The 27,849-nt window shown below is 48.2% G+C and overlaps 1 protein-coding gene across 2 annotated transcripts in view; it reads right to left on the reverse strand.

Annotated features, from left to right (window-relative positions):
* Positions 1 to 27,849, reverse strand: part of LOC147097048 (tensin-2-like) — a 333,523-nt gene that overhangs the window by 89,269 nt on the left and 216,405 nt on the right. For both annotated transcript variants that reach the window (XM_085972811.1, XM_085972810.1), the window contains exons 4-5: positions 17,448 to 17,492; positions 126 to 167 (exon numbers count right to left, since the gene is read on the reverse strand). In XM_085972811.1, the coding sequence (XP_085828937.1) occupies positions 126 to 167; positions 17,448 to 17,492 (87 nt within the window). The remainder of the gene's footprint in view (positions 1 to 125; positions 168 to 17,447; positions 17,493 to 27,849) is intronic.

Genomic DNA, 27,849 nt, shown 5'->3' on the forward strand with positions numbered 1-27,849 from the left:
AGTCCTCGATACTTATAACATAAGCATGTGGGCACATGCCATTGCCACAGTGTTTAATATACACACATACATACATACACACATGCACTTACATACTCCTCCTGCAGATAGTGTATTTAACTCACCAAATGCTCTATGTTCTTTACCGTTCCAGTCCCTTTTCTTGGCTATGGGAAATCGGAAACAGGAAAGTTATTAACTGACGCATTAACAAAACGAGCCCTTTTCCTGCAGGAATGTACAACGAGTTGATTCTGGGCATCCATCCAGCCCGACAACATGGCAGAAATGTTTGCTTCACTGACCCCCCCCCCCCTCCCCTCCCAAAGGGAAGAGAAGAGGAGTCGGGAATGTCCTGATTCGGTGCTTAAACAGTGCAATTTCCAGAAAGAGCACAAGCCATGGAAGAGTCGGGAAGCACAGCACACAGGAGTCTGCTTCAAAGGAAGACCGTTTTACAGGACCCTCGTGCCTTTGCCTGGGAGAACTGCACTGTGCATCACAGGGATCGTTTCTACTTCTGCCCGTACGTGTAAAAAAAAACCTTTCCATAAAGTTCTAGTATTGCATATCACAGAGTGAAATTAGAAGATATAAAAGGGCCGAACATTTATTAATTTCAGAGTATTCTCCGACAAAAGATGCCAACATTGAAGTGGACCTGCCCTCCCAGGGGGGAGCACAGATTCCTTGCTGAGAGGGCAGGATCGCAGAGTCACGCCTTCAAATATCCCAAACACTAAAGGGTTTCTGCTCCCCTGGCTGCTAGTGTTTTACTGGAACAGTATGTGTGAATTTAAAGCAGGGAATAGCACTTTATACTTATGGATTTCTTTGCTAAGATGTGCATTTTATATGTATTACTGTATGGATATAGAGGATAGATATATCAATAATAGACAGAAAATAGATAGATAAATAACGACAGAGATAGAGAGATAAAGTGATAGAGAGAGAGATAGATAGAGAGATAAAGATAGATAGATAGATAGAGAGATAGAAATAGATAGACAGAGATAGATAGATGAGATAGAGAGATAGATAGATAAAGTGAGAGATAGAGATAGAGAAAGTGATAGAGAGATATAGAGAAATAGATAGCGAGATAGTGATAGATAGATAGATAGATAGATAGATAGATAGAGAGAGAGAGAGAGAGAGAGGTAGAGAGAGAGACAGAGAGAGATAGATTGAGATAGAGAGAGATAGAGATGAGAGATAAAGTGATAGAGAGACAGAGATAGAGAGATAGTGATAGATAGATGGATAGATAGAGAGGAATAGAGAGAGAGATAGTGATAGAAAGATAGAGATAGATAGAAAGAGAGAGATAGCGAGAGAGATAAAGTGATAGAGAGAGAGATAAAGTGATAGAAAGGAAAAAGTGATTGAGATAGAGAGAAATAGAAAGAGAGATAGAGAGACAGAGATAGAGAGAGATAAAGTGATAAAGATAGAGAGATAGATAGAGAGATTAAATAGAGAGAGAGAGATAAAGTGAGAGAGATAGAGAGATAGATAGAGAGAGATAGAGAGGTAGATAGAGAGATAGAGAAAGGGAGAGAGAGATAGAGAGACAGACAGAGAGATAGATAGATAGATAAACACAAGTGTACGAACTGGTTTATACTATAATGCATGAGGCCTATACACTGCTTTTACTCTCAATGATTTAAGTTTCCCATGCACAAGCACTGGTCCCTTTTTTCAGTCGCGCGTTGTAACAACACATTATTGAAAATCCATCAAAACATTGACCGACATCCGCATCACGCCACACTTGAACAGTAAGTACATCTGAAAAGAGCATTAAACTAATAAAGATAAAATGCTGCATAACACAAGCAGCTTAAAGCCAGTGTGCACATACTGCATTAATAGAATACACATGGTGGGCCAGTGGTGTTGGGGACAGCAAATTAGTTGTGATGCAGATTATATAACTTGCTGGTCTCTATGGCACTCGTGAGGTGTGTGACCAGTGTGGCAGAGAATCTGTGCAAGTGGTAGATTTGCAGAGGCTCATCCAGTTTACCCAGGACATTTACACCCACACCCACAGATTTACAGTCCATGGGCTGGATTTTCATTGAGGAGTCGGGTAGGAGGCGGGACTACAACTTTCGGGGTTGTACTCCCGCCTCCATCGAGTTGTGGCCAACCCACGCGATTTTCACTTGATTGACCTTGTTGAGCCCGCCCAGCGGGCTCAGCAGGCCAATTAAGGGCCACCCGGCAACAGGTGACATCACAGACTGAAATTTCATCTGTCAAGAGATTTTGACAGATGAAATATCAGCGTTTGACAGCTGTTTGAAGCTGTCAAACACTGACAATCTGTATTCTAAGTTAATTCCTTCCTCTCAGGCTGATTTAGAGATCTCCCCGGAACAGAAAGCTGAATGCTGCAATTTTTGACAGCTCCCGGCCATTCTGCTTTCTGTGCCGGTGAGATGAGGGACTCCCGAGACCTGAAGGAAGGAAGGCTGTAAAGGTAAGTACATGTGAGTAAAACTTCTTTAAACACTTTACACACACCAAACACACTTAGCTCTGAACTCATGCACCCGTCACTCACCTGAACACCGGACATCTCGAACCCTCCAAGCCCTTTATCCCGACGGCCCGCCTCACTAACTTGGCGTGGTTTGGAGCCGTCAGGAATCCCACACTTCACCAATGAAAATAGGGATTAGGCTGAAAACTGCCTGTTAACAGGCAGTTAATTGGCACTAATCCCCTTCCCGCCTCGGGGAGGCGGGTCCCAGCGCGGGTCAGGTACCCGCCTCCTTTGAAACTGGCATGGAGGCGGGTTGGGGGCGGGATGGGTTCGTGCCCCCCGATTTCAAGATTTTAACCCCCCCACACGCCTCCAATCCCGCCTCCATGGCCCAATGAAAATCCTGCCCCATGTCTTCAAACCCTGGGCAATTTGAATAGGTGATTGGAAATTTCTGGGGAAAAGTATAGAGACCTGTACAAAAGCACCACTTGTACAAATCTCTTGCCAAACAGGCCCAGCGAGAGAAAGACTTGCATTTATATAACGCCTTTCACGACCTCAGGAGGTGCTTCACAACCAATGGAGTACTTTTGATGTGTAGTCACTGTTGTAACATAGGAAACGCGACAGCCAATTTACGCACAGCAAGCTCCCACAAACAGCAATGTGACAATGACCAGATAATCTGTTTTAGTGATGTATGGTTGAGGGATAAATATTGGCCAGGACACTGGGGATAACTCCCCTGGTCTTCTTCGAAATACTGCCATGGGATCTTTTAAGTCCATCTGAAAGAGCAGACGGGGCCTCGGTTTAACGTCTCATCTGAAAGACGGCACCTCTGACAGTGCAGCGCTCCCTCAGCACTGTGGAGTGTCAGCCTGGATTGTTGTGCTCAAGTCTCTGGAGTGGGACTATGAACCCACGACCTTCTGACTCAGAGGCGAGGGTGCTGCCCACTGAGCCACGGTGGACGCTGATGGTTTTTATCCGGTTCATTTACATTCAGTTATCACACTGCTATCATACTTACAAAGTCGACACGATCCTCAGCGGCCAGCGGCTGAGAAGAGCCACACAGGCCATCCCCACTCTACCCCTTCCCCTTCCATTTTCTGACGGTGCAACGCACAGGTGTGCTGGATGTACACCAATTAAAATAAAAACAGAAAAGTACGCAATGTTTTGCCTCCTTTCAAAAAGAAGACAAAAGGAGCCCACCCACAGCCACCAAAATTATCAGCTTGATCTGGGATTAGGGCAATTTTGTTGAAGCTTAGTGTGATTGATAGATGAGGCGGCTGACGTTTAGTAATGAACTGAGTTGCGCTGCAGTAGTATTCTTTTAACCCTCTGAGTACCATGAACCGGTTCATTCGTCTGGAGGCTGTTGTGTTGCCGGGGCCACCAACAGGTTTACTCATCAGCGTTGAGCATTTATATATTATCATAGAATGAAACAGCACAGAAGGAGGCCATTCGGCCCATCAGGCCTGTGCCGGCTCTTCGATGGAGCTGTCCAATTAGTCCCACTCCCCCGCTCTTTCCCCATAACCCTGAAAATGTTTCCCCTTCAAGTATTTATCCAATTCCCTTTTGAAAGTTACTACTGAATCTGCTTCCGTCGCCCTGTCAGGCAGCGCATTCCAAATCACAACTCGCTGCATAAAAAAAAGTCTCATCTCCCCTCTGGTTCTTTTGCCAATCACCTTAAATCTGTGTCCTCTGGTTACTGATCCTTCTGCCAGTAGAAATAGTTTCTCCTTATTTACTCTATCAAGACCCTTCATGATTTTGAACATCTCTATCAAATCTCCCCTTAACCTTCTCTGCACTACGGAGAACAACCCCAGCTTCTCGAGTCTCTCCACGTAACTGAAGTGAATTTGATGTGATTATTTGCGTCAAAGATTGGCCTGCAGCCTTGTCTATCGTCTGCATCTTGGCTTTTCACTGGCTGCTAAACCAGCCATTATAGTTGGTTCTGGGAAAGAGAGTCCTACCTCCAAAATGGCCGCCGGGAGCAGAGAGCCAGAACAAAAACGATTCAAGTTGAAATAAAAGATTAGAAGAGAGAATAGCAAGGAAAGGGACAATAGGGTAACATTGGTGTCAATTTTTATATAAATTTGTGTTTAATGTAGTGGATTGGGGTTAATATTCTAGTAATACAATTACTCCTAATGTTTGAGTAGTTTTCTAACTTGTATATGAGTGCTCCACAAACCCCGATTTTAACTCCCAGTGGGATGCGTGTGGCCAAGGCGGACGGGAAACCCTCCACCCTCCGCAGCGTGAAGCTCAAGAGATCTTAACTCCCGGGTCTCATCTGCACAGGCCCCGTCGATCCCCCAAACCGGCGGGAAGCATTAGCTGGCCGGCCAGCGGGAACTGGAATTGGAGTGGTCAGGAGGGGGTGGCGGGGTCAAGAGGGCATCGCGGGAGGCGGGAGGGGGAGAGGAAGTCCAAAGATGTGCTGGTTAGGTTGATTAGCTATGATAAATTGACCCTTAGTGTTAGGGGGATTAAATACGTGGGGTTACGGGGATAGGGTGGGATATGTGTTGGTGTAGGGGTTACGGGGATCGGGTGGTATATGTGTCGGTGCAGGCTCGATGGGCCGAAATGGCCTCTATCTGCACTGTGGGGTTTCTGTGATTGTGTGAAAGGTCTCCTCCTGGCACACAAGGAAACAATATTTTTTTTAAAAATAGCTTGACTTTCTGGACCTCTTTGGGCCCTGGATCTGTTTGCCGCCTCGTTGGCCTGGCAGGGAACTCAAAATGGCTTCCCCGCCTTAAAATGGCTTCCCCACTGGGTTAAAATTGCAGTTGGGCCCCAATGAGATCTGCGTATTTAATGAGGGACCCCGCTGTCTGCCGGCAGTGTTCCCGCTCGCCTGCTCAAAAAGGTTAAAATTGCAACCAGCGGGATCGGATGGGGTAAGTCGCTGCGGCCATTTTAACTGCCCGCCCTGTTTCCGCCATGCGGGCAGGGTTAAAATCGGCCCCACAGCGTTTGAGCTGAAAGCATAACATAAATTGGTCGATTCAGGGAGACAGGAAGGTGACCGGGGTGGAACAGCTCATTTAAAGTGTTTACTAACATAACATCCAGATGCAGTCGAAGCCAGGTTTTGCCCCCTTTAATTAGAATTGATTTGGAAGGAAAACAGCTTTTAATTACAGATAATGATGATGTACACAGAATTGGTTGCTTCTGTAAATAAGGGAAAGGACACAGTACCTGCCATTTAATTGCTTTATGAATAACCTGTATTAACTGTATTGAAGTCTCCCCGCCATCATTTCACTGTAAACAGAACTCGCCTGATCAAATATGTTTATGTACACAAGCTGTTCCTTTTCCTGAAATTCTGACCTCAGCTTGATTCCAGCATGTGTGTTTTGCCACACGTCAGTCCTGTGTTCAAATTGCCTTCAATTAAACTCCCCATTGAACTGACAGGGCAGAATGCTATCCAGCCTAAAAATTGGATAAGGCCCAAAAACGAGCGCGGGGATCGCGATGCGCGATCAACCGGCGCCCGCTCGGAGGACTGCCTGCTGATTAGCACGGTTGTAGCGTTCAGCCCAGCGTTGAACGCGCTGCTGAGTTCCAGCGATGACGACGAAAATGGCAGCGCTGGCTTCAAATCAGCGTTGTACGCTGATTGACGTCACGATCTGCCGACTTACCATACTTCCAGCGCACGCTCCTATGGCCGCCCTACCGCCTTCACCAATATGGCGTCCGGCGTGGCCCGTACCAGAAGTGTGCGCGCGCTGCTTGGACGCCATTTTGGACCCAATTCGGCACCCGTCGCACCCAAATAATGGGCGCTACGCAACCAAATTTGTAGCCCAAGGTGTTGGACATTCCAGTTGATTGAGCTCCTTACATTGTACTGAACGTGACAGACCAAATACGTTCATTTCTCAACCTTGCACCAAGGCAGAGTTGCCCATCCTTTTGGAGTAGTGGGCTTGATCTACACCATTGGTGAGTGGGCCGTGTCTGATTCAATCCCTTTGGAGTCAGGTAGAGTCATCAATAAACACAAGGTTTAACTTCCAGTCTATTTTATGTTTCATGGAGTCCTTGGACCACATCATTGCCACCAAACAACAAGATTGCTAAAGAAAAGTAGTGAGATATTCTGGGGCGTTAGTAATATAGAGACGCAATTCTCTTTGGTAATACTGCAATAACCCAACCACCTAAAGTGTGTTGACTGAAAGGGAGACAAAGCCATTGTCTGTTCCATCTCAAGCAGTTAAATCCCCTTCAATGTATCACAAGGCCTCTCTGCAGCTGAAAAATACTCAATTGACAACACTTTCTACTTTGCAATGCAGAATTATCACGTGGAACCATTCTTAACTCCTGAATCTCTTGTTCAATCACACATCCTGATCCCGACCCACATGAAGCAAGTGCTGAGACAAGCAATCTGGTTTTCTGGACCAGGTCTAAATATCTTTGCGAAAATAAAAAAAGCCATTGTAGTCTGTTTCCCCTGGAATAAGATGTGGATCGCCTGGCGTGCTTTGTTAAGTTGATCAAATTGGCCCATCACGCACACATGCAGAGAAAGGCCACTATTTATGATGGGCGATGATTCAGTTTATCGGTTGGGTTCAACCTTTCAGAACAATGCAGTCGATGACAGGACAGCATTAGAGCGTGGGTCCTGAAAATCAACAAACACAAATCATCAGTGCAAACACCATTTGGACAGCACCAGTTATATCCAGCGCGTTTCAAATGTGCGTGTGCATTACACCCGAGAAACAGCAAATAGTGAAGGTTTGCACATTTCTCGCTGGCCAAGAGGTTTCAAGCACAGTGTTGAATATCTTGTGATTATTGGGCTAGACGGACTTGGAGTGGGCCCACCCTCCTAACAGTTGCTACCTCAGCATCTGGCAACGTTGGGGATGCTCCCTGTCTCGCTTTCACTCTCGTTTTGAACTTTCATATAGATATTCTCTACATCATCACAGAAACTTGAGCTCATCCAAAACTCGGCTGCCGGTGTCCTAACTCGCACCAAGTCCCGTTCACCCATCACCCCCTGTGCTCACTGCCCCGTGTCCTAACTCGCACCAAGTCCCGTTCACCCATCACCCCCTGTGCTCACTGCCCCGTGTCCTAACTCACACCCAGTCCCGTTCACCCATCACCCCCTGTGCTCGCTGCCCCGTGTCCTAACTCGCACCGAGTCCCGTTCACCCATCACCCCGTGCTCACTGCCCCGTGTCCTAACTCGCACCGAGTCCCGTTCACCCCTCACCCCCCATGCTCACTGCCCCGTGTCCTAACTCACACCCAGTCCCGTTCACCCATCACCCCCTGTGCTCACTGCCCCGTGTCCTAACTCACACCGAGTCCCGTTCACCCATCACCCCCTGAGCTCACTGCCCCGTGTCCTAACTCACACCGAGCCCCGTTCACCCATCACCCCCTGTGCTCACTGCCCCGTGTCCTAACTCACACCCAGTCCCGTTCACCCATCACCCCCTGTGCTCACTGCCCCGTGTCCTAACTCGCACCGAGTCCCGTTCACCCATCACCCCCTGTGCTCGCTGACCTACATTGGCTCCCGGTCCGGCAACACCTCGATTTCTAAATTCTCATCCTTGTTTTCAAATCCCTCCATGGCCCTCACCCCCTCCCTATCTCTGAAATCTCCTCCAGCCCTACAACCCTCCGAGATCTCTGCGCTCCTCCAATTCTGGCCTCTTGTGCATCCCCGATTTGAATCGCTCCACCATTGGTGGCCGTGCCTTCAGCTGCCTGGGCCCGAATCTCTGGAATTCCCTCCCTAAACCTCTCCGCCTCTCTCTCCTCCTTTAAGACGCTCCTTAAAACCTACCTCATTGACCAAGTTTTTGGTCACCTGCCCTAATATCTCCTTATGTGGCTCAGGGTCAAATCTTGTTTGATAATCGCTCCTGTGAAGCGCCTTGGGACGTTTTACAACTTTAAAGGCGCTATATAAATAAAAGTTGTTGTTGCTGGCATGACCTGACTCATCAATTCCTGCACAAGTACCGCAATTCTCTTTTTTTTTTTTAAAGAAAATGGTAACACAGAACCATCAAAAGCCAGGTGTGATGGAGAACAGGTCACCTCAGTATCAATGAATCCCTATAAAATCTGGAGTGATTCTGACCAGCCATTTACACTGCAAACATGCACTAATACACAAACAGACGTCTATAGAAGTATTGATAGCTAACAGGTCTCCCATGGTTGGGCCTATACTCTCTGGAGTTTAGAAGAATGACAGGTGATCTCATTGAAACATATAAGATTCTGAGGGGGGATTGACAGGGTAGATGCTGAGAGGCTGTTTCCCCTGGCTGGAGAGTCTAGAACCAGGGGTCACAGTCTCAGGATAAGGGGTCGGCCATTTAGGACTGAGATGAGGAGGAATTTCTTCACTCAGAGGGTGGTGAATCTTTGGAATTCTCTGCCCCAGAGGGCTGTGGAGGCTCAGTCGTTGAGTATATTCAAGGCTGAGATCGATAGATTTTTGGTCTCTAGGGGAATCAAGGGATATGGAGATCGGGCGGGAAAGTGGAGTTGAGGTCGATGATCAGCCATGATCTCATTGAATGGCGGAGCAGGCGCGAGGGGCCGTATGGCCTACTCCTGCTCCTATTTCTTATGTTCTTATTGTGTTGCTCACATTGAGTTTTATAACAATAGGGGTGCTATCAACAAAGTGTGACAGGGAAAGTGTTGCAGGAAGAAAGTGCATTCTATACGCAAGATTTTTAATATAGCATATAGATAAACACACACATCTGTATATATTGTACATACACGCGTCTACAGACACATGCACGCAGTTAGTTTTAATTAACAAATCTCTATTACATAAAATAAATAATAAAAGACTTACTCTTAAAAAGGACTTGAATTTAGAGATACGCCGCATCCAAACATTATTCTCAGCATTAGCCTTTTAAGAGTTGTTTTTTTGGCCGAACAAAATTGATTTAATTTTTGCCACTCTCTGAGTGGCTCTTAGAGTTTTCGAATAGGTTCTGGTGTTTGCATGTCCCAGAGCCAATGGCTTGGCTTTAAACAGTTGGCAACAACAGAAAATAATTCCCAAGTTGTAGGTGATTCTAATGGACCCTGGCGGGGGGATGCACATGTTCTGTATAACTGAATCAGCATCCTGATGGACTAATGGTGACATGACATTGGCTATTTGCGCCAAGATTTCCATACATTAAAAAAACAGCATAACACGCAGGTCGTATTACTAGAAACAAAAGTACAGAACAAATGGGTTGTAATACAGGAAACTTTCGATTTACCGGCACCTAAATAACCGGAAATCTCGGTTAACCGGCAAAATTCAGGAGTAGGTTCAGGTAAGTTTTATTACTTGCCTTCCTCCATTTGTTGCTGTGCAAGGGTGTGGCTGCAGCTGTTGCTAAGCTACAGAGACGCTCTGAACTTGTGGCCATTATTCTGAACCTGTTGCTAAGCAACAGGGTTTGTTGCTTTATACGGAGCTCTCAGCTCTCGTATTTTTTACTATAGCGCTCGGTGATCCGGAATTTTTGATGAACCGGCACCACGTCGGTCCCGTCCGTGCCGAATAAAAAAAAGTTTCCTGTAAGACTTTAGATAATCAAGCCAAGAATGGGTTTAGGCTGAGATTTGCTGCTGGAGAATAGAATGGTCCTTATGCTTGGTCAAGCCTATCTGAATTAGGTTGCTCATCTCATTTATATTAGGGCCTTAGGGTTTATTTTTCTTGGGGCAACATTACCCAAGACAATAAGGTCACCCTCTACTGTTAGCAAGAATATCATCAGGTCTTCACCTCCCAAACCCGCGACCTCTACCACCTAGAAGGATAAGGGCAGCAGGCGCATGGGAACACCACCACCTCCAAGTTCCCCTCCAAGTCACACACCATCGTGACTTGGAAGTATATCGCTGTTCCTTCATCATCGCTGGGTCAAAATCCTGGAACTCCCTCCCTCACAGCACTGTGGGAGCACCTTCACCACACGGACTGCAGCGGTTCAAGGCGGCGGCTCACCACCACCTTCTCAAGGGCAATTAGGGATGGGCAATAAATGCCAGCCTTGCCAGCAATGCCCACATCCCAGAAACGAATAAAAAATGAGGTCTTTATGACCCAACAGGATGCAGAATTGGAAAATGAATCTCTCGCTGAAAGCATAGTGTCTCCAACAAAATGTTGGCCAACACAATCATCCTCTTCCCTGCAATCTCACTGGGTTGAAATCAAGACTCAATGCACAGTCTCCTACTCTAAAACTTATACTTTCTCAGAATGTAAAAGCTGTGGAGCTCCTCACCTCCCGCAGTCTTCCTTATACAATCTACAGGCTTTTAAAACCCCAGCTTGCTGCCACTTACTCACTGCTTCTTAATTGACCTCGTCTTCTCTTATTGTTTTCAACACTTAAGTGGCATCCTGCACCAGGCCCTTGGCTTTTTGCCGAGATTTCTCAAATAATATATATAAAACCATCCCCTCGACGCAGCACGGAGGTATCTGGACCAGGTTTGAGCTCCACTCCTTCAACTGGGGCCTTGACCTAGCAAACAACTTTCTAGTCCTGAGGCAATAGCACTACCAATTAAGCCAACTGACCTCACGTAGCTTCACACTCCAGCTATGGGGATTGAAAGCAGCTGGTATTATTCCGTCTCGGTTTGTAATTCTTCTTCTTTGGCAATCCCTCGGAACCGAGGATGACTTGCTTCCACATTAAAAATGAGTTCTCGGGTGACTGATGAGTCCAATGCGGAACCTACAGTCTCTGTCATAGGTGGGGAAACGTCTGAGCTCCCGGGCAACGATAGCAGTACGGCGTTCCGGTCTGTCACTGCTGGGGTTGTCCATGAGGGTCCTGACGTTCCAGGTCCCGACCTTCATTTTAAAGGGTGGAAGATGCCTGTGCGTGAATTCTTTTAACGTGGGGTGGCCGTTGCACACCAGCTACCACACGGGCTTGACAGAGCAAGGTCTTGGTCCAATGGCAAGGGGATCCAAGACGATTGGAAGATCATGGGTGATCTTCTACCGCATCTCCACTTTCCTGCACTATCCCCATATCCCTTGATTCCCTTAAAATTCAAAAATCTATCGATCTCTATCCCTGCCCTAACGGAGGTGAATTCGAGGGCCAGCAGGGGGGTTTTCTTCTGTGACGAAGGGGGAGGGACCAGATTACAGATTGCTATCCATTTCGGTTTAGGTACGATTTGGACAGGTTGGGTGATTGGGCAGAAACATGGCAGATGCAATATAACGTGGATAAATCCGAGGTTATCCACTTTGGTGGCAAAAACAGGAAGGCAGATTATTATCTGAATGGCAATAGATTGGGAGAAGGGGAAGTGCAACGAGACCTGGGTGTTCTTGTGCACCAGTCGCTGAAGGTAAGCATGCAGGTGCATCAGGCGGTTAAGAAGGCAAATGGTATGTTGGCCTTCGTAGCGAGAGGGTTCGAGTACAGGAACAAGGATGTCTTGCTGCAGTTGTACAGGGCCTTGGTGAGACCACACCTTGACTATTGTGTACAGTTTTGGTCGCCTTATCTGAGGAAGGATGTTCTTGCCATGGAGGGAGTGCAGCGAAGATTCACCAGACTGATATCTGGGATGGCAGGAATGACGTATGAGGAGAGATTGGGTCAATTGGACTTATACTCGCTGGAGTTTAGAAGAATGAGAGGGGATCTCATTGAAACTTATAAAATTCTAACAGGACTGGACAGACTAGATGCAGGAAGGATGTTCCCGATGGCGGGGGAGTCCAGAACCAGGGGTCACAGTCTAAGGATAAGGGGTAAGCCATTTAGGACAGAGATGAGGAGGAATTTCTTCACCCAGAGAGTGGTGACCCTGTGGAATTCTCTACCACAGAAGGCAGTAGAGGCCAGTTCATTAAATATATTCAAGAAGGAGTTAGATATATTTCTTAAGGCTAAAGGGATCAAGGGATATGGGGAGAAGGCAGGGACAGGGTACTGAATTTGGATGATCAGCCATGATCTCATTAAATGGCGGAGCAGGCTCGAGGGGCCGAATGGCCTACTCCTGCTCCTATCTTCTATGTTTCTATGAAGCGCAAAGGGTGCCGACAGATAGGGATTTAAGGGAGGTCTCCTCCTGCTTTCGGCTGTTAAATATCTCACTCGGAGGCTGTAAATACAGATGGCGTGGAGGCAGCTGCTCTTGTGAGGTTGCTGTTAAGCTCCGAAGTGTGCTAAACCTAAAAATGAGCAACGTAATGTCAGATTGAACGGGATGTCAGTTCACTCACGTTCAAAATGAGACAGCTGCTTCCTGGTTCAAATAAGTTCAAGCCCTGGAAAACATAGACCGTGGGCTGTGGGGGAAAAAAAAAATGCCTTGATTTTGAGAACACACCTGAACACGTGCAGTAAATGCTGTTTGGTAACTTAAAATTCAAAGTTGGAGTCAAAGCTCTGTGTCCATCGTTGACCTGGTCAGGGGAACAAGGCGTAAAGTAGGGCCAGCTGGATTGGAAAATCACTTGCCTAATTTGTCCATCCCTCCATCTCACACGAGATTCTTGAGCCATTTACGAGGGAAGATACCCTCACTATTGGACTATGAGACAAAATAACGAACAACAACAACTTGTATTTATATAGCGCCTTTAACACAGTAAAACATCCCAAGGCGCTTCACAGGAACGATTATCAGACAAAACTTGACACCGAGCCACATGAGGAGATATTAGGACAGGCGACCAAAAGCTTGGTCAAAGAGGTCGGTTTTAAGGAGCGTCTTAAAGGAGGAGAGAGAGGCGGAGAGGTTTAGGGGGGGAATTCCAGAGCTTAGGACCCAGGCAGCTGAAGGCACGGCCGCCAATGGTGGAGCGATTAAAATCTGTTCAATCTTTCAGTGCATTACAACACTCTCGGTCCGTGCCCTTTTTCAACTCCAGCCCTGGTGCTCCAGATGATAAACTCTTTCCTCAGCAGTTATAAAAGGTCCCAAGTGAAATTCAGCCATGAGAAGTAGTCCCCCCTCCCAAAAACATACAAATGCAAGCTGGTACAATCTCGGCAACAACGTTTGACGAACCGACCTCTACCTTGCGGAGGCTGAATGCCAACTCTCTGACATCTCCTCCTACCTCCCCCTGGACCATGACCTCACCGGTGGACATCAAGCCATCGTTTCCCAGACTGTCACTGACCTCATCTCCTCTGGAGATCTTCCCTCCACGGCCTCCAACCTCAGTCCCCCAACCCCGCACATCCCGCTTCTACTTCCTTCCCAAGATCCTCATTTGCCTTGACCACAAACAATGCAACGATTACCATAGTCTTAACTGGAAATACGGCCACAAAGAAATTGCAGGACAAAGCACTGGACGCCCTGCGATCGGACAAGAGCACAGGAAAGATCAAAGGGCTTTTAGATCGATTCACTTGGTGTGAATTTCCTTGGGATTTCTCCCGTTTACGCATCTATCCGGAGTTTCTGCCGATCTTCCACCGAAGTTATGACGGCCAATTGGGAGAACCCCCCCCCCCCCCCACCGTGAGGAAATTCTAGAGGATCTAATTTTACCAGCTCAGGATGAGGCCATTTGGCCCACCGCACTGTGCTGGCTCTCCGAAGAGCTGTCCTCTTAGCCCCATCCCTTTTAAAAGCTATTATGGATTCTGCTTCCACCACTGTTTCTAGCGATAGAAAAAAAGAGAAGACAGGCAAGAGGTAATGAGAAAATAAAGAGTGGTTGAGTGAGAGGGCTTCCATGGCTGAGTAACAACTGGCCGCCCAACTGGATAAGTGAGCAATCAAGTTACGGCTTCTAAATAAGTGACAGTGTATGACTGGGTGTCAATATACAGCGTAGGTGGGATGTTTGTATTTGACTGAGCGATGTAGACAGGTCAGTTTTTACCCCTCATAGAATGATACAGCATAGAAGGAGGCCATTCGGCCCATCGTGTCTCTGCCAGCTCTTTGAAAGAGCTGTCCAATTAGTCCCACTCCCCTGCCCTTTCCCCACAGTCCTGAAAACTTTCCCCCTTCATATATTTATCCAATTCCCTTTTGAAAGTTACTACTGAATCTGCTTCCACCGCCCTTTCAGGCAGCGCATTCCAGATCACAACCACTTGCTGCGAAAATTTGTTCTTCCCGCGCGCTCAGATTCTTTTCAATAAGCCACAGCTGTTTTCTTCACCCAGACGTCACAATATTATTAGCTCTCACCTACACTCACTTTCATTCAAGAGGCGCTTTAGCTCGGATCGTGGGAGATCAGTGTCCACACCCTCACTCCCGGTATTTAAACCGCTGAATCTGCTTCTCTGATCCCAGTGGCAGAACTGTAGACTCGCTTTAGTGTAGGTTTACATAGAAACATAGAAAAATAGGAACAGGAGTAGGCCATTCGGCCCTTCGAGCCTGCTCCGCCATTCAATATGATCATGGCTGATCCTCTATCTCAAAACTATATTCCCGCTCTCTCCCCATACCCCTTGATGCCTTTTGTGTCCAGAAATCTATCTATCTCCTTCTTAAATATATTCAGTGACTTGGCCTCCACAGCCTTCTGTGGTAGAGAATTCCACAGGTTCACCGCCCTCTGAGTGAAGAAATTTCTCCTCATCTCAGTCCTAAATGTCCTACCCCGTATCCTGAGACTGTGACCCCTCGTTCTAGATCCCCCCCAGCCAGGGGAAACATCCTCCCTACATCCAGTCTGTCTAGCCCTGTCAGAATTTTATACGTTTCAATGAAATCCCCTCTCATTCTTCTAAACTCTAGTGAATACAGGCCTAGTCGACCCAATTTCTCCTCATACGACAGTCCTGCCATCCCAGGAATCAGTCTGGTGAACCTTCGCTGCACTCCCTCTATGGCAAGTATATCCTTTCTTAGGTGAGGAGACCAAAACTGCACACAGTACTCCAGGTGTGGTCTCTTAAGTGCTACTTAAAGGGACACCTGTTAAAGGCGCTCTCTAAATGCGGGGAGGAGCAATAATGTCAGGGCATCATTGTGTTGCCTACTGTGTAGGTGCAATAACTGGTGCGGGCGGGCAGTGAGTGGTGAATTAAGGGGATGTGTCCCTCCCTCAATTTCCTTTTGTCATGGGTTAGTTCCCCTCCGCTCCAAGCCATAGACTTGCCCATGATGTCCCTGTACAGGGTTGCTCCTCTGACCTACTGGATTGCTGCTAAAAATGTTACAGTTTTATGTTAAAACAGAACGAAAGCCTTGAATAGGTTGCAACTCGCCACTATTAAAAGGCAATGCCTCGGAAAATGTACTGTCTGACATCAGCGAGCGATAAAGCAACGGCCAAACAGAATTTTCTACTTGCGCAGGCATTGCTCTGGGCAACTCCTCTTGCCCAAGAACTCCTCAAGCGAGGGCGTCAATGTTTCTTTAAGTGGGCAAAGTGATCAAAATCTCCATTGGACAGATTCCAGCAAGGACAGGATTTATCCTGACCGCTTATAACACTCGAATTTCCTGTCACCAAATTGTACCAACAGAGTGGTGTGAGACAGCGAGGTTTACTGCTTCCCTTCCCAATTGCTGTGTAACTGCAGGCAGACTGAATAATTGCTATCTCTGTATGGCAGATACAATCTGCAGTAATAGGGATGCTCATTCAACTGTGTCTCGCCGTCATCTATGCAAAGAAAGGCCAGAGAGAGAAAATTGCAGGGATATGGGGAAAGAGTGGGGGCGGGGGGGGGAGTGAGACTAACTGGATTGCTCATCGAAAGAGTCGACGCAGACTCGATGGGGCTGAATGGCCTCCTTCTGTGCTTTCTTGCTTTCCACCCATGGGATCCCTGTTACTGGCACTTAAAAGTTGCAGCCTAGAAATTTAACGAGTGTGAAGTGACAATGGTTGGATTCTGCCCCAAGAATGATTTCATTTTCCTAAGACAAACAAAGCAGCTTTGTAAAATGTCCGTGTATTGGCTGGCTTTAATATATTGAATGGAGATTCTGGTTTCCAATTGAAAGGGACATTGGCGTCTCCACCAGGGAGTCCTTGCGACAGAAACGGTTTCTGGAAGAGCTCTCAAATGCCTCCTCTGAAATAAAAATTCAATTCAAATTGCGCTGGCCACTGAGGAAAGTTTTTTTTTTAAATTGAGAAACCTAGGTTAGAGGCAAAGGCTAATAGTGTAGGGCACCGCCATGTTTAACTTCCATAGGTTCCAGCCGTGGCTCAGTGGGCAGCACTCTCACCTCGGAGTCAGAAGGTTGTGGGTTCAAATCCCACTCCGGAGACTTGAGCACAAAAATCTCGGCTGACACTCCAGTGCAGTACTGAGGGAGTGCTGCACTGTCGGAGGGGCAGTACTGAGGGAGTGCTGCACTGTCGGAGGTGCCGTCTTTCGGGTGAGATGTTAAACCGAGGCCCCATCTGCCTTCTTAGTTGGACGTAAAAGATCCCATGGCACAAGTGAGTTCTCCCCGGTGTCCTGGCCAATATTTATCCCTCAATCAACATCACTAAAGCAGATTATCTGGTCATTATCACATTGCTGTTTGTGGGAGCTTGCGGTGCGCAAATTGGCTGCAGTGTTTCCTACATCACAACAGTGACTGGTTGCTTTTAACTGTGTTTATGGATTTGGCATGAGTCAATGCCTCGTGTGACTCACAACTGCAAACCCCGCACTTGTCCAATGTTGACAGGTTTGAGGATCATATATCGGACGTTAAGCTAATAGTGGCTAATGGAGGTAAACGTCACCATTGACGCAACAATGGCACTAACTTGAGCCCTAGTTTGACGCAAGTCGGATCAATAGCACAGAAATTAATTGGCGAGACGAAGATCTAGGATAAGCATCTGCTCATGTGAATAGGTCATAGTCCTGTCGATCGGGCTGGCACAGACTGCCAGGGTACTTACAAGTTCCAGGCTGCGTGGGGCTGGAGGCACACAGATGCTCATTACCTGCAAAACACAAAAAAGATCAACGGTCGAGATCATTTGCAAATACATTTCTGATGAAAACTAGCTGGGCAACAAGTCCGCCCTGCTTATTTTATTCCAGCAATTCAGGATCACCGCCTTTTTCCAGATCCTGGAATTCAAGCCGAGCATTGAAAGTGCCAGAGAAAATGTTTTCGCTCCACCTGGCACATCATGGAGAGTCTTGAGCACTTGTATCATTAACTCTGTCCCTGCAGCCTTGATCATCGCACATTTCCTTTCTCTTCTCTCCTCTCCTAAAGGTGCTGACTCTTGCTGGAGTGCAGTCCCACGGGTGATGGGCAGCCTCCGGTATCTCACCCAAGTGGCTCGGAGTGAGCCTGGGCAGTACGCGTTGGCAGACCACGCTGTAGAGGGCATCACAGCCGAGCTCCGTCCTGTCCTTACCCAATGGCTCCTGGCTGATTGTCCCTCTCTAATCCATGGGAGCTGAGGCCAAACGTTGCACCATTCCTGCCACCAGCTGCTTCGGCACAGACTGGGGATGGTTTAATGTACTCGGATCAAATACCTCTTTCTGCTTTAAAGAAGGTGTCAACCTCTTTATTTAGAATGGGTTAATGCCTCTGCTAGTATAGCAGAGGGAGGATTCGATCTGAACATTGCTTTTCACTGCAATCGTGAAGTATTAACAGCGGTGCTGGTTAATCATTGCTTTAGTTAAGAAAGTTACATATTGCATTACATAGTATTTAGAGCACAGAAGCAGGCCAATAGGCCCAACTGGTCTATGTCGGTGTTTATGCTCCACACGAGCCTCCTCCCACCCCTCTTCCTCTCACTATCACCATATCCTTCTATTCCTCTCTCCCTCGCGTGCTTATCCAGCTAATCACAGCAATGAGTTCAGCTAAGCCAGTGAAACAAACAAAGGTCATCATTTCCGTGATATTTGTGATTAAATATTGGAAAGTCCCTATCCCAAAAGCACATGTAATCAGCCGAGGGGGCAGACTAGCAGAGTGGCACTGAGAGTGGCTGTGGGCGGCACGGAGTGTCGCTGGGAGTGGCTGTGGGTGGCACTGAGTGTCGCTGGGAGTGGCTGTGGGCGGCACTGAGTGTCGTTGGGAGTGGCTGTGGGTGGCACTGAGTGTCGTTGGGAGTGGCTGTGGGTGGCACTGAGTGTCGCTGGGAGTGGCTGTGGGCGGCACTGAGTGTCACTGTGGGTGGCACTGAGTGTCGCTGGGAGTGGCTGTGGGCGACACTGAGTGTCGCTGGGAGTGGCTGTGGGCGACACTGAGTGTCGCTGGGAGTGGCTGTGGGTGGCACTGAGTGTCGCTGGGAGTGGCTGTGGGTGGCACTGAGTGTCGCTGTGGGCGGCACGGAGTGTCGCTGGGAGTGGCTGTGGGTGGCACTGAGTGTCGCTGGGAGTGGCTGTGGGTGGCACTGAGTGTCGCTGGGAGTGGCTGTGGGTGGCACTGAGTGTCACTGGGGGTGGCACTGAGTGTCGCTGGGAGTGGCACTGAGTGTCGCTGGGAGTGGCTGTGGGCGACACTGAGTGTCGCTGGGAGTGGCTGTGGGTGGCACTGAGTGTCGCTGGGAGTGGCTGTGGGTGGCACTGAGTGTCGCTGTGGGTGGCACTGAGTGTCGCTGGGAGTGGCTGTGGGCGACACTGAGTGTCGCTGGGAGTGGCTGTGGGCGACACTGAGTGTCACTGGGAGTGGCTGTGGGCGACACTGAGTGTCGCTGGGAGTGGCTGTGAGTGGCACTGAGTGTCGCTGGGAGTGGCTGTGGGTGGCACTGAGTGTCGCTGGGAGTGGCTGTGAGTGGCACTGAGTGTCGCTGGGAGTGGCTGTGGGTGGCACTGAGTGTCGCTGGGAGTGGCTGTGGGCGACACCGAGTGTCGCTGGGAGTGGCTGTGGGCGGCACTGAGTGTCACTGGGAGTGGCTGTGGGCGGCACTGAGTGTCACTGGGAGTGGCTGTGGGCGGCACTGAGTGTCACTGGGAGTGGCTGTGGGCGGCACTGAGTGTCACTGGGAGTGGCTGTGGGCGGCACTGAGTGTCACTGGGAGTGGCTGTGGGCGGCACTGAGTGTCGCTGGGAGTGGCGGTGGGCGGCACTGAGTGTCGCTGGGAGTGGCTGTGGGCGGCACTGAGTGTCGCTGGGAGTGGCTGTGGGCGGCACTGAGTGTCGCTGGGAGTGGCTGTGGGCGGCACTGAGTGTCGCTGGGAGTGGCTGTGGGCGGCACTGAGTGTCGCTGGGAGTGGCTGTGGGCGGCACTGAGTGTCGCTGGGAGTGGCTGTGGGCGGCACTGAGTGTCGCTGGGAGTGGCTGTTGGTGGCACTGAGTGTCACTGGGAGTGGCTGTGGGCGGCACTGAGTGTCGCTGGGAGTGGCTGTGGGCGGCACTGAGTGTCGCTGGGAGTGGCTGTGGGTGGCACTGAGTGTCGCTGGGAGTGGCTGTGGGTGGCACTGAGTGTCGCTGGGAGTGGCTGTGGGCGGCACTGAGTGTCGCTGGGAGTGGCACTGAGTGTCACTGGGAGTGGCTGTGGGCGGCACTGAGTGTCGCTGGGAGTGGCTGTGGGCGGCACTGAGTGTCGCTGGGAGTGGCTGTGGGTGGCACTGAGTGTCACTGTGGGCGGCACTGAGTGTCGCTGGGAGTGGCTGTGGGTGGCACTGAGTGTCACTGTGGGCGGCACTGAGTGTCGCTGGGAGTGGCTGTGGGCGACACTGAGTGTCACTGGGAGTGGCTGTGGGTGGCACTGAGTGTCGCTGGGAGTGGCTGTGGGTGGCACTGAGTGTCACTGGGAGTGGCTGTGGGCGTCACTGAGTGTCATTGGGAGTGGCTGTGGGCGGCACTGAGTGTCGCTGGGAGTGGCTGTGGGTGGCACTGAGTGTCACTGGGGGTGGCACTGAGTGTCGCTGGGAGTGGCTGTGGGTGGCACTGAGAGTCACTGGGAGTGGCTGTGGGCGGCACTGAGAGTCACTGGGAGTGGCTGTGGGTGGCACTGAGTGTCGTTGGGGCGGCACTGAGTGTCGCTGGGAGTGGCTGTGGGTGGCACGGAGTGTCACTGGGGGTGGCACTGAGTGTCACTGGGAGTGGCTGTGGGCGGCACTGAGAGTCACTGGGAGTGGCTGTGGGTGGCACGGAGTGTCACTGGGGGTGGCACTGAGTGTCACTGGGAGTGGCTGTGGGTGGCACTGAGTGTCACTGGGGGTAGCACTGAGAGTCACTGAGGAGTCTTTGGGCTGATATTATTTGGGAGCTTTTCGGTTGAATAATCGCTAGATAATGAAAACGTGCTTTGATCGGTGTGTGCTACTTGTACCAGAGCACGGTGCGAAACGCTCATTGTATTTCACAAAACGACGGACAAGTGAATCTAAACCAGTGAAAATGTCGTAGATTTGCATTAGAAATGTTCAATGTGTGAATAAAAGGCTGGTTTTCAAGTGTGTCATGTGGTCTTTTGGCTTTTTTGCCAATAAAGCACAAACTGTCGAAAAATTGGCCCTCACAGGCCACGCAATTTTCCCATAATTCCTTACAGAATGCCCTTTTTCCCCCCCCAGGACAAATGCTCATCTACTCTCCAACCTCAAGCCTGGCCTTCATGAAGCCTCGCTTCCTGCAGCCGGGACCGTACAGGGCGCCGTGGTCAGGGGAGCGCCGTGGTCAAGAGAGTGTTAAATGAAAAAATTCACAATAAAAAATAACAATTTTGATGAAAAGCATTCAAGCGCGAATGTACCTGCAAGCTAGAAAATTTGGGGGGTAAAGGTTAAGAATACATGTTCACCTCGGATAACGTGGTTTTATATAAATCAAATGAAAGGGCTGGTTAAGAGGAGTGCAAATATGAAACAATTCTGAAGCGGAAACGCTCCGTTTAGGAGAGGTGGCTTAAACTCAAAGAAAGGGCGCCAAATTACAAGTTCGCCCAGGGCGCCATTTTCCCCAAGGCCGGCCTTGACTGCAGGCATCATTTGGTTGTTGCCAATTTTCTTGCAACTCGTGGACAGCTCGGTGCTGTGGTCCCGCACCCGCGAGGAACAGGGTTGAGAATTGCCTGGCGCCCTTTCAGTCACGGATCTCACAGCCCAACAGTCTGGGCTGAAGTCAAACCCAGGAGGCCAAATCGAAAGGACACTGTCTTAACTCACGCCACTGCTCAGCCCCCCTCACCATTTTTTGTTTTCGTATATAGGTCTTCATGATCTCCAACAGGCGTGAAAGCAACACCTTGAGGTTTTACCACTTCGCTTTCTCGAACGCTGCTTCCAGGTTTGTTCTGTCTATGAGAGGTTTGGGTAAATGTTTACCACACAGAGCAGATGTTGCGTGCTGTCTGCTACGCTGCATATTTGTAAAAACAAAAATATCCTGTCACACTTCAACACACCATGACTTATTGACGAGACTTGAGATCTTTGCAATGCATCAACACGGAGGTGGATTCCACATAATGTTTCAACTGCTGTAAAATCCAGTGTAGAACTCACACCAGAGTGTAGGTCACATCCCTTCTTAAGTATGTTGGTGTTCAATTGCTTTGGTGTGTAAGTTGCTTTCTTATACTTAGAGGGTTTTGAAACATAGAATCACACAGCACAGAAGGAGGCCATTCGACCCATCGTGCCTGTGCCGGCTCTTTGAAAGAGCTCTCCAATTAGTCCCACTCCCCGGCTCTTTCCCCATAGCCCTGCACATTGTTCCTTTTCAAGTATTTATCCAATTCCCTTTTGAAAGTTACTATTGAATCTGGTTCCACCGCCCTTTCAGGCAGCGCATTCCAGATCATAACAACTCGCAGCGTAAAAAAAATTCTCCTCATCTCGCCTCTTGTTCTTTTGCCAATTACCTTAAATCTGTGTCCTCTGGTTACCAACCATCCTGCCAGTGCAAACACTTTCTCCTTATTTACTCTATCAAAACCCCATATAATTTTGAACACCTCAATTAAATCTCCCCTTAACCGTCACTGTTCTGAGGAGAACAAGCCCAGCTTCTCCAGTGTCCCCACATAACTAAAGTTCCTCATCCCTAGTACCATTCTAGTCAATGTCCTCTTAACCTTCTCTGCTTTAAGGAGAACAATTTCAGCTTCTCTAGTCTCTCCAGAAAACTGAAGTTCCTCAACCATTCTGATACCATTCTGGTCAATCTTCCCTTAACCTTCTCTGCTCTAAGGAGAACAACCCCAGCTTCTCCAGTCTCTCCACGTCACTGAAGTCCCTCATCCCTGGTACCATTCTGGTCAATCTCCCCTTAACCTTCTCTGCTCCAAGGAGGACAACCCCAGTTTCTCCAGTCTCTCCACATCACTGAAGTCCCTCATCCCCCGGTACCATTCTGGTCAATCTTCCCTTAACCTTCTCTGCTCTAAGGAGAACAACCCCAGCTTCTCCAGTCTCTCCACATAACTGAAGTCCCTCATCTCTGGTACCATTCTATATTCTACTTGTGGCACGTACAGATACATCCTCCGGATTTCATAGCAGGTCTTTGATCAACATGGTCAATTTAATCCACAGCAACTCAATTCGCATTGTAGCTGGTGGAATGTCCACCTTGTATGTCGTAGCATTGCACAACTGACTGAGGGCAATTGTCTGGCATTTTCTGTACAGCCAGATGCCTGTTTTTAAACAGCAGAGCATTCTGTTTGAGCGATCGGGTCATGGGTGGCTGGGCAGCTCATATGCTACAATTAGCGGACTCGCACAGCATCATCCAAGATCGCAGAATAATTTTACATCTAATTTTCCTCAGTGACTCGCATATCACAAGCACCATAACCAAAATACTTCATGGAATCTTGTACGATGCATTTATTTCTTTTCATAACGCTTAGAGTAACTCGGTCAGTACTTTAACATAAGAACATAAGAATTAGGAGCAGGAGTCGGCCATTTGGCCCCTCGAGCCTGCTCCGCCATTCAATAAGATCATGGCTGATCTTCTACCTCATCTCCACTTTCCTGCACTATCCCCATATCCCTTGATTCCCTTAATATTCAAAAATCTATCGCTCTCTGTCTTGAATATACTCAACGACTGAGCCTCCACAGCCCTCTGGGGTAGAGAATTCCAAAGATTCACCACCCTCTGAGTGAAGAAATTTCTCCTCATCTCAGTCCTAAATGGCCAACCCCTTATTCTGAGACTGTGACCCCTGGTTCTAGACTCCCCAGCCAGGGGAAACATCCTCCCTGCATCTACCTTGTCGAGCCCTGTAAGGATTTTGTATGTTTCAATGAGATCACCTCTCATTCTTCTAAACTCTAGGCTGTCCTAGTCTACTCAATCTCTCCTCATAGGACAATCCCCCCATCCCAGGAACCAGTCTGGTGAACCTTCGTTGCACTCCCTCTTTGTCAGTTCTGAGTTACACAATCACCTCTCGTCGAAGCTAACTTAAATAACACAAACCGCCATCACTCCACAGCCTCCCACATCACCACATCAGGGGACACAGGGGCTCTCACACCATCTGTGGCAACTTGCCCCATTAACCAGCTGTACTTTAGGCAGTTTTTGAAGGCAGGCCTTCGCGCACTTTTGTACAAATTGAGAAGCCTAGGTGAAAGGTCAAGGCCCACAGTGCAGGCCACCACCAAGGTTGAGAAAAATCAAGACAAGGTCAATCAAATGGTAGTGGTTCGGTGACACCAAACTTGGGGTTTGATCCCTATAGATGGGAGCAGGAAAGGAAGATTGAGGGAGAAAAAAGAAAAAGACTTGCATTTCTATAGCGCCTTTCACGACCACCAGACATTCCAAAGTGCTTTACAGCCAATGAAGTACTTTTGGAGTGTAGGAAATGCGGCAGCCAATTTGCGCACAGCAAGCTCCCACAAACAGCAATGTGATAATGACCAGATAATCTGCTTTAGTGATGTTGATTGAGGGATAAATATTGGTCAGGACACCGGGGATAACTCCCCTGGTAATGAGCTTCCACACCTTTGAGGTTCTGGGAATGAGTAGGAGACAACACAGTGAGGAAAGCAGGGAGGACAAAGAGGTGTAGGATGGTGTATCTGGAGGCTTGCTTGGACCTCTGCCCCGTATGCAGATGTTGACATGCAGAATTAAGCATCACTTCTGAACCAGGGCTATTCTGGTTTCGGTGAAGTGTGCTCATCAATGTGTGGGACGTCAGTGCTGGGGAACAGAACACTTGTCTATACTTTTGATATCCAGCGTTTTCATCAAGCAGCTTGCTGTAGCATGGGCCAGATGCAGAGTAACTCTCCCTCTACTCTAGCCCATCAATGTGCCTGAACTTCAGCCCAGGGGCACTGCCTTCCTCAGCAGCAGTGCATCCATCATTTCCTTGTGGCCTCTTGCGAGTGGAACAAACAGTTTAGAGCCAACTCATGCTAAATTATGGGCAGTTTTGTGCATTGGCAGCGACTCACACTGCCCCAATTCCGTTCCGTTAGGTCTCTTCCAGTCAGTAGAAGGAGGAGATTTTCATCCCATCAGGTTAAATTCAATTTGAACTCAAGATTAAGAGGTGAAAAGATGACGTACGAGCCCACTGTGCCACCCACGCAATAGTTTTTCTTTGGCTCGAGAAAGAGTAAAAACAATTCATTTCCATTAAGAGCAGCATTGAGTGGGCCAATATTCAGCGAGTTCACTCCAAAACCAATGACCCAGGCATGATGTACCTCTAATATTTTTCTTGTATTTGGCTGTTTGCACTTTGATTTAATTCAATAGTTGTTGAGATGTTTGACAGAATAAATTCTGTGTTCTGTTTATAGAACCACGCACATCCATCTACAGGGCATTAATAAAACGGAAATCAAATCCAGACAGAGAGCTCTTTCAGTTAGTGTGTTATGTCTGACTCTCTCCACCTGACTTGGCTTTCCGTCATACCTCATTGAAAGAAGCCCCTTAAAAACTCCTCTCTGGGTGTTCTCCAGGTAGGCTTTGTTACCTCTGGACTTGACTATTCCAACGCACTCCTGGCTGGCCTCCCACATTCCACCCTACGTGAACTTGAGGCCATCCAAAACTCGGCTGCCCGTGTCCTAACTCGCACCAAGTCCCGTTCACCCATCACCCCTGTGCTCGCTGACCTACATTGGCTCCCGGTTAAGCAGCGCCTTGATTTCAAAATTCTCATCCTTGTTTACAAATCCCTCCATGGCCTCGCCCCTCACTATCTCTATAATCTCCTCCAGCCCCACAACCCCCCCCCCCCGAGATATCTGCGCTCCTCTAATTCTGCCCTCTTGAGCATCCCTGATTATAATCGCTCAACCTTTGGTGGCCGTACCTTCTGTTGCCTAGGCCCTGAGCTCTGGAATTCCCTGCCTAAACCTGTCCGCCTCGCTACCTCTCTTTCCTCCTTTAAGACGCTCTAAAAACCTACCTCTTTAACCAAGCTTTTGGTCACCTGCCCTAATTTCTCCTTATGTGGCTCAGTGTCAAATTTTGTTTGACAGTCGCCCCTGTGAAGCGCCTTGGGACGTTTTATTACGTTAAAGGCGCTATATAAATGCAAGTTGCTGTTGTCGTTGAAAGGACTGAAGCTCATTTCTCTGAAGTACATCCCCTTTGGCATTGTATTATAATGGAGTAGTATCGTAGCTGGACCAATCACGAGAGTGGGTTATGTAGTTAGATAACAAGAAGGGAACCGCTGCCCACAGGAGATGGGGGTGACAATGGAACCTGGGTTGAAATCCACCCCAAACTGATGGACCTTTCTCTAATGGCTTCAAGAATGCTATGTGATCTGAGTTTGGGTTGTCTCAATCCAGTTCCCAGTAGCTTCAGGTCCACAGCACAAAATGGGCCACAATTTAGTAATAATTGGGACTAAACTGAAGTTCTTTATTTCGATTACCACTCCCTTTTGTACCCCACATATCTCCCTGTTTAATTCTGTCCTTTTTGCTGCTCTGCACATACATCCCCGAAACTTAAGCCCCTCCAAAAATTATTAAAATGAATTCATAGAAACATAGAAGATAGGAGCAGGAGTAGGCCATTCGGCCCCTCGAGCCTGCTCCGCCATTCAATGCGATCATGGCTGATCCTCCAAATTCAGTACCCTGTCCCTGCTTTCTCCCCATATCCCTTGATCCCTTTAGCCTTAAGAAATATATCCAACTCCTTCTTGAATATATTTAATGTATTGGCCTCTACTGCCTTCTGTGGTAGAGAATTCCACAGGTTCACCACTTTCTGGGTGTAGAAATTCCTCCTCATTTCTGTCCTAAATGGCTTACCCCTTATCCTTAGACTGTGAACCCTGGTTCTGGACTCCCCCGCCATCGGGAACATCCTTCCTGCATCTACTCTGTCCAGTCCTGTCAGAATTTTATAAGTTTCAATGAGATCCCCTCTCATTCTTCTAAACTCCAGCGAGTATAAGCCCAATCGACCCAATCTCTCCTCATACGTCATTCCTGCCATCCCAGGTATCAGCCTGGTGAATCTTCGCTGCACTCCCTCCATGGCAAGAACATCCTTCCTCAGATAAGGCGACCAAAACTGCACACAATACTCAAGATGTGGTCTCACCAAGGCCCTGTACAACTGCAGCAAGACATCCTTGTTCCTGTACTCAAACCCTCACACTACGAAGGCCAACATACCATTTGCCTTCTTAACCGCCTGATGCACCTGCATGCTTACCTTCAGCGACTGGTGCAGAAGGACACCCAGGTCTCGTTGCACTTCCCCTTCTCCCAATCTATTGCCACAGATAATAATCTGCCTTCCTGTTTTTGCCACCAAAGTGGATAACCTCGCATTTGTCCACATTATAGTGCATCTGCCATGTTTCTGCCCAATTCCATAACATTTTTAAATTAAAGGGATCCTCCTGCCAAGCCTTGAACTTTATTTCCTTCATAAAATAAGAGCCTACCCTTGGGATGGAGTTAGTATGTTAAGAATCAAAAGCAATATTTGAGATCTGAACCATCAACTGAACGTTCAAAGTATATAGAGACACAGAGATGGGTGCCCGCAAGTTACAAAGTAGCAATCAAGCAATGTCCTAACTGGCGACAGCAAAACTCAGCAGAAACCGGAGATTAATCAGCGCCTTAAACTCGCCCCAGCTACTTCGAATTCTTTATGATGTATAAATTAAATGGTTTCTTTCCTTCCAGGCAAAGATCCCATTAACTTTTTTAACCAGCAGGGCGGATTGGTGAGAGAAAGAAAGATTTGCATTTCTATAGCGCTTTTCACGACCACAATGCTCCTGTGAAGCGCCTTGGGACGTTTTATTACGTTAAAGGCGCTGTATAGCCAATGAAGTAATTTTGGAGTATCGTCACTGTTGTAATGTGGGAAACGCGGCAGCCAATTTGCGCACAGCAAGCTCCCACAAACAGCAAT

This window comes from Somniosus microcephalus, chromosome 33 (genome assembly GCF_052327205.1).
Source record: "Somniosus microcephalus isolate GS21.2 chromosome 33, FLI_Smic_1.0, whole genome shotgun sequence".
In the NCBI taxonomy this organism is placed as follows: Eukaryota; Metazoa; Chordata; class Chondrichthyes; order Squaliformes; family Somniosidae; genus Somniosus; species Somniosus microcephalus.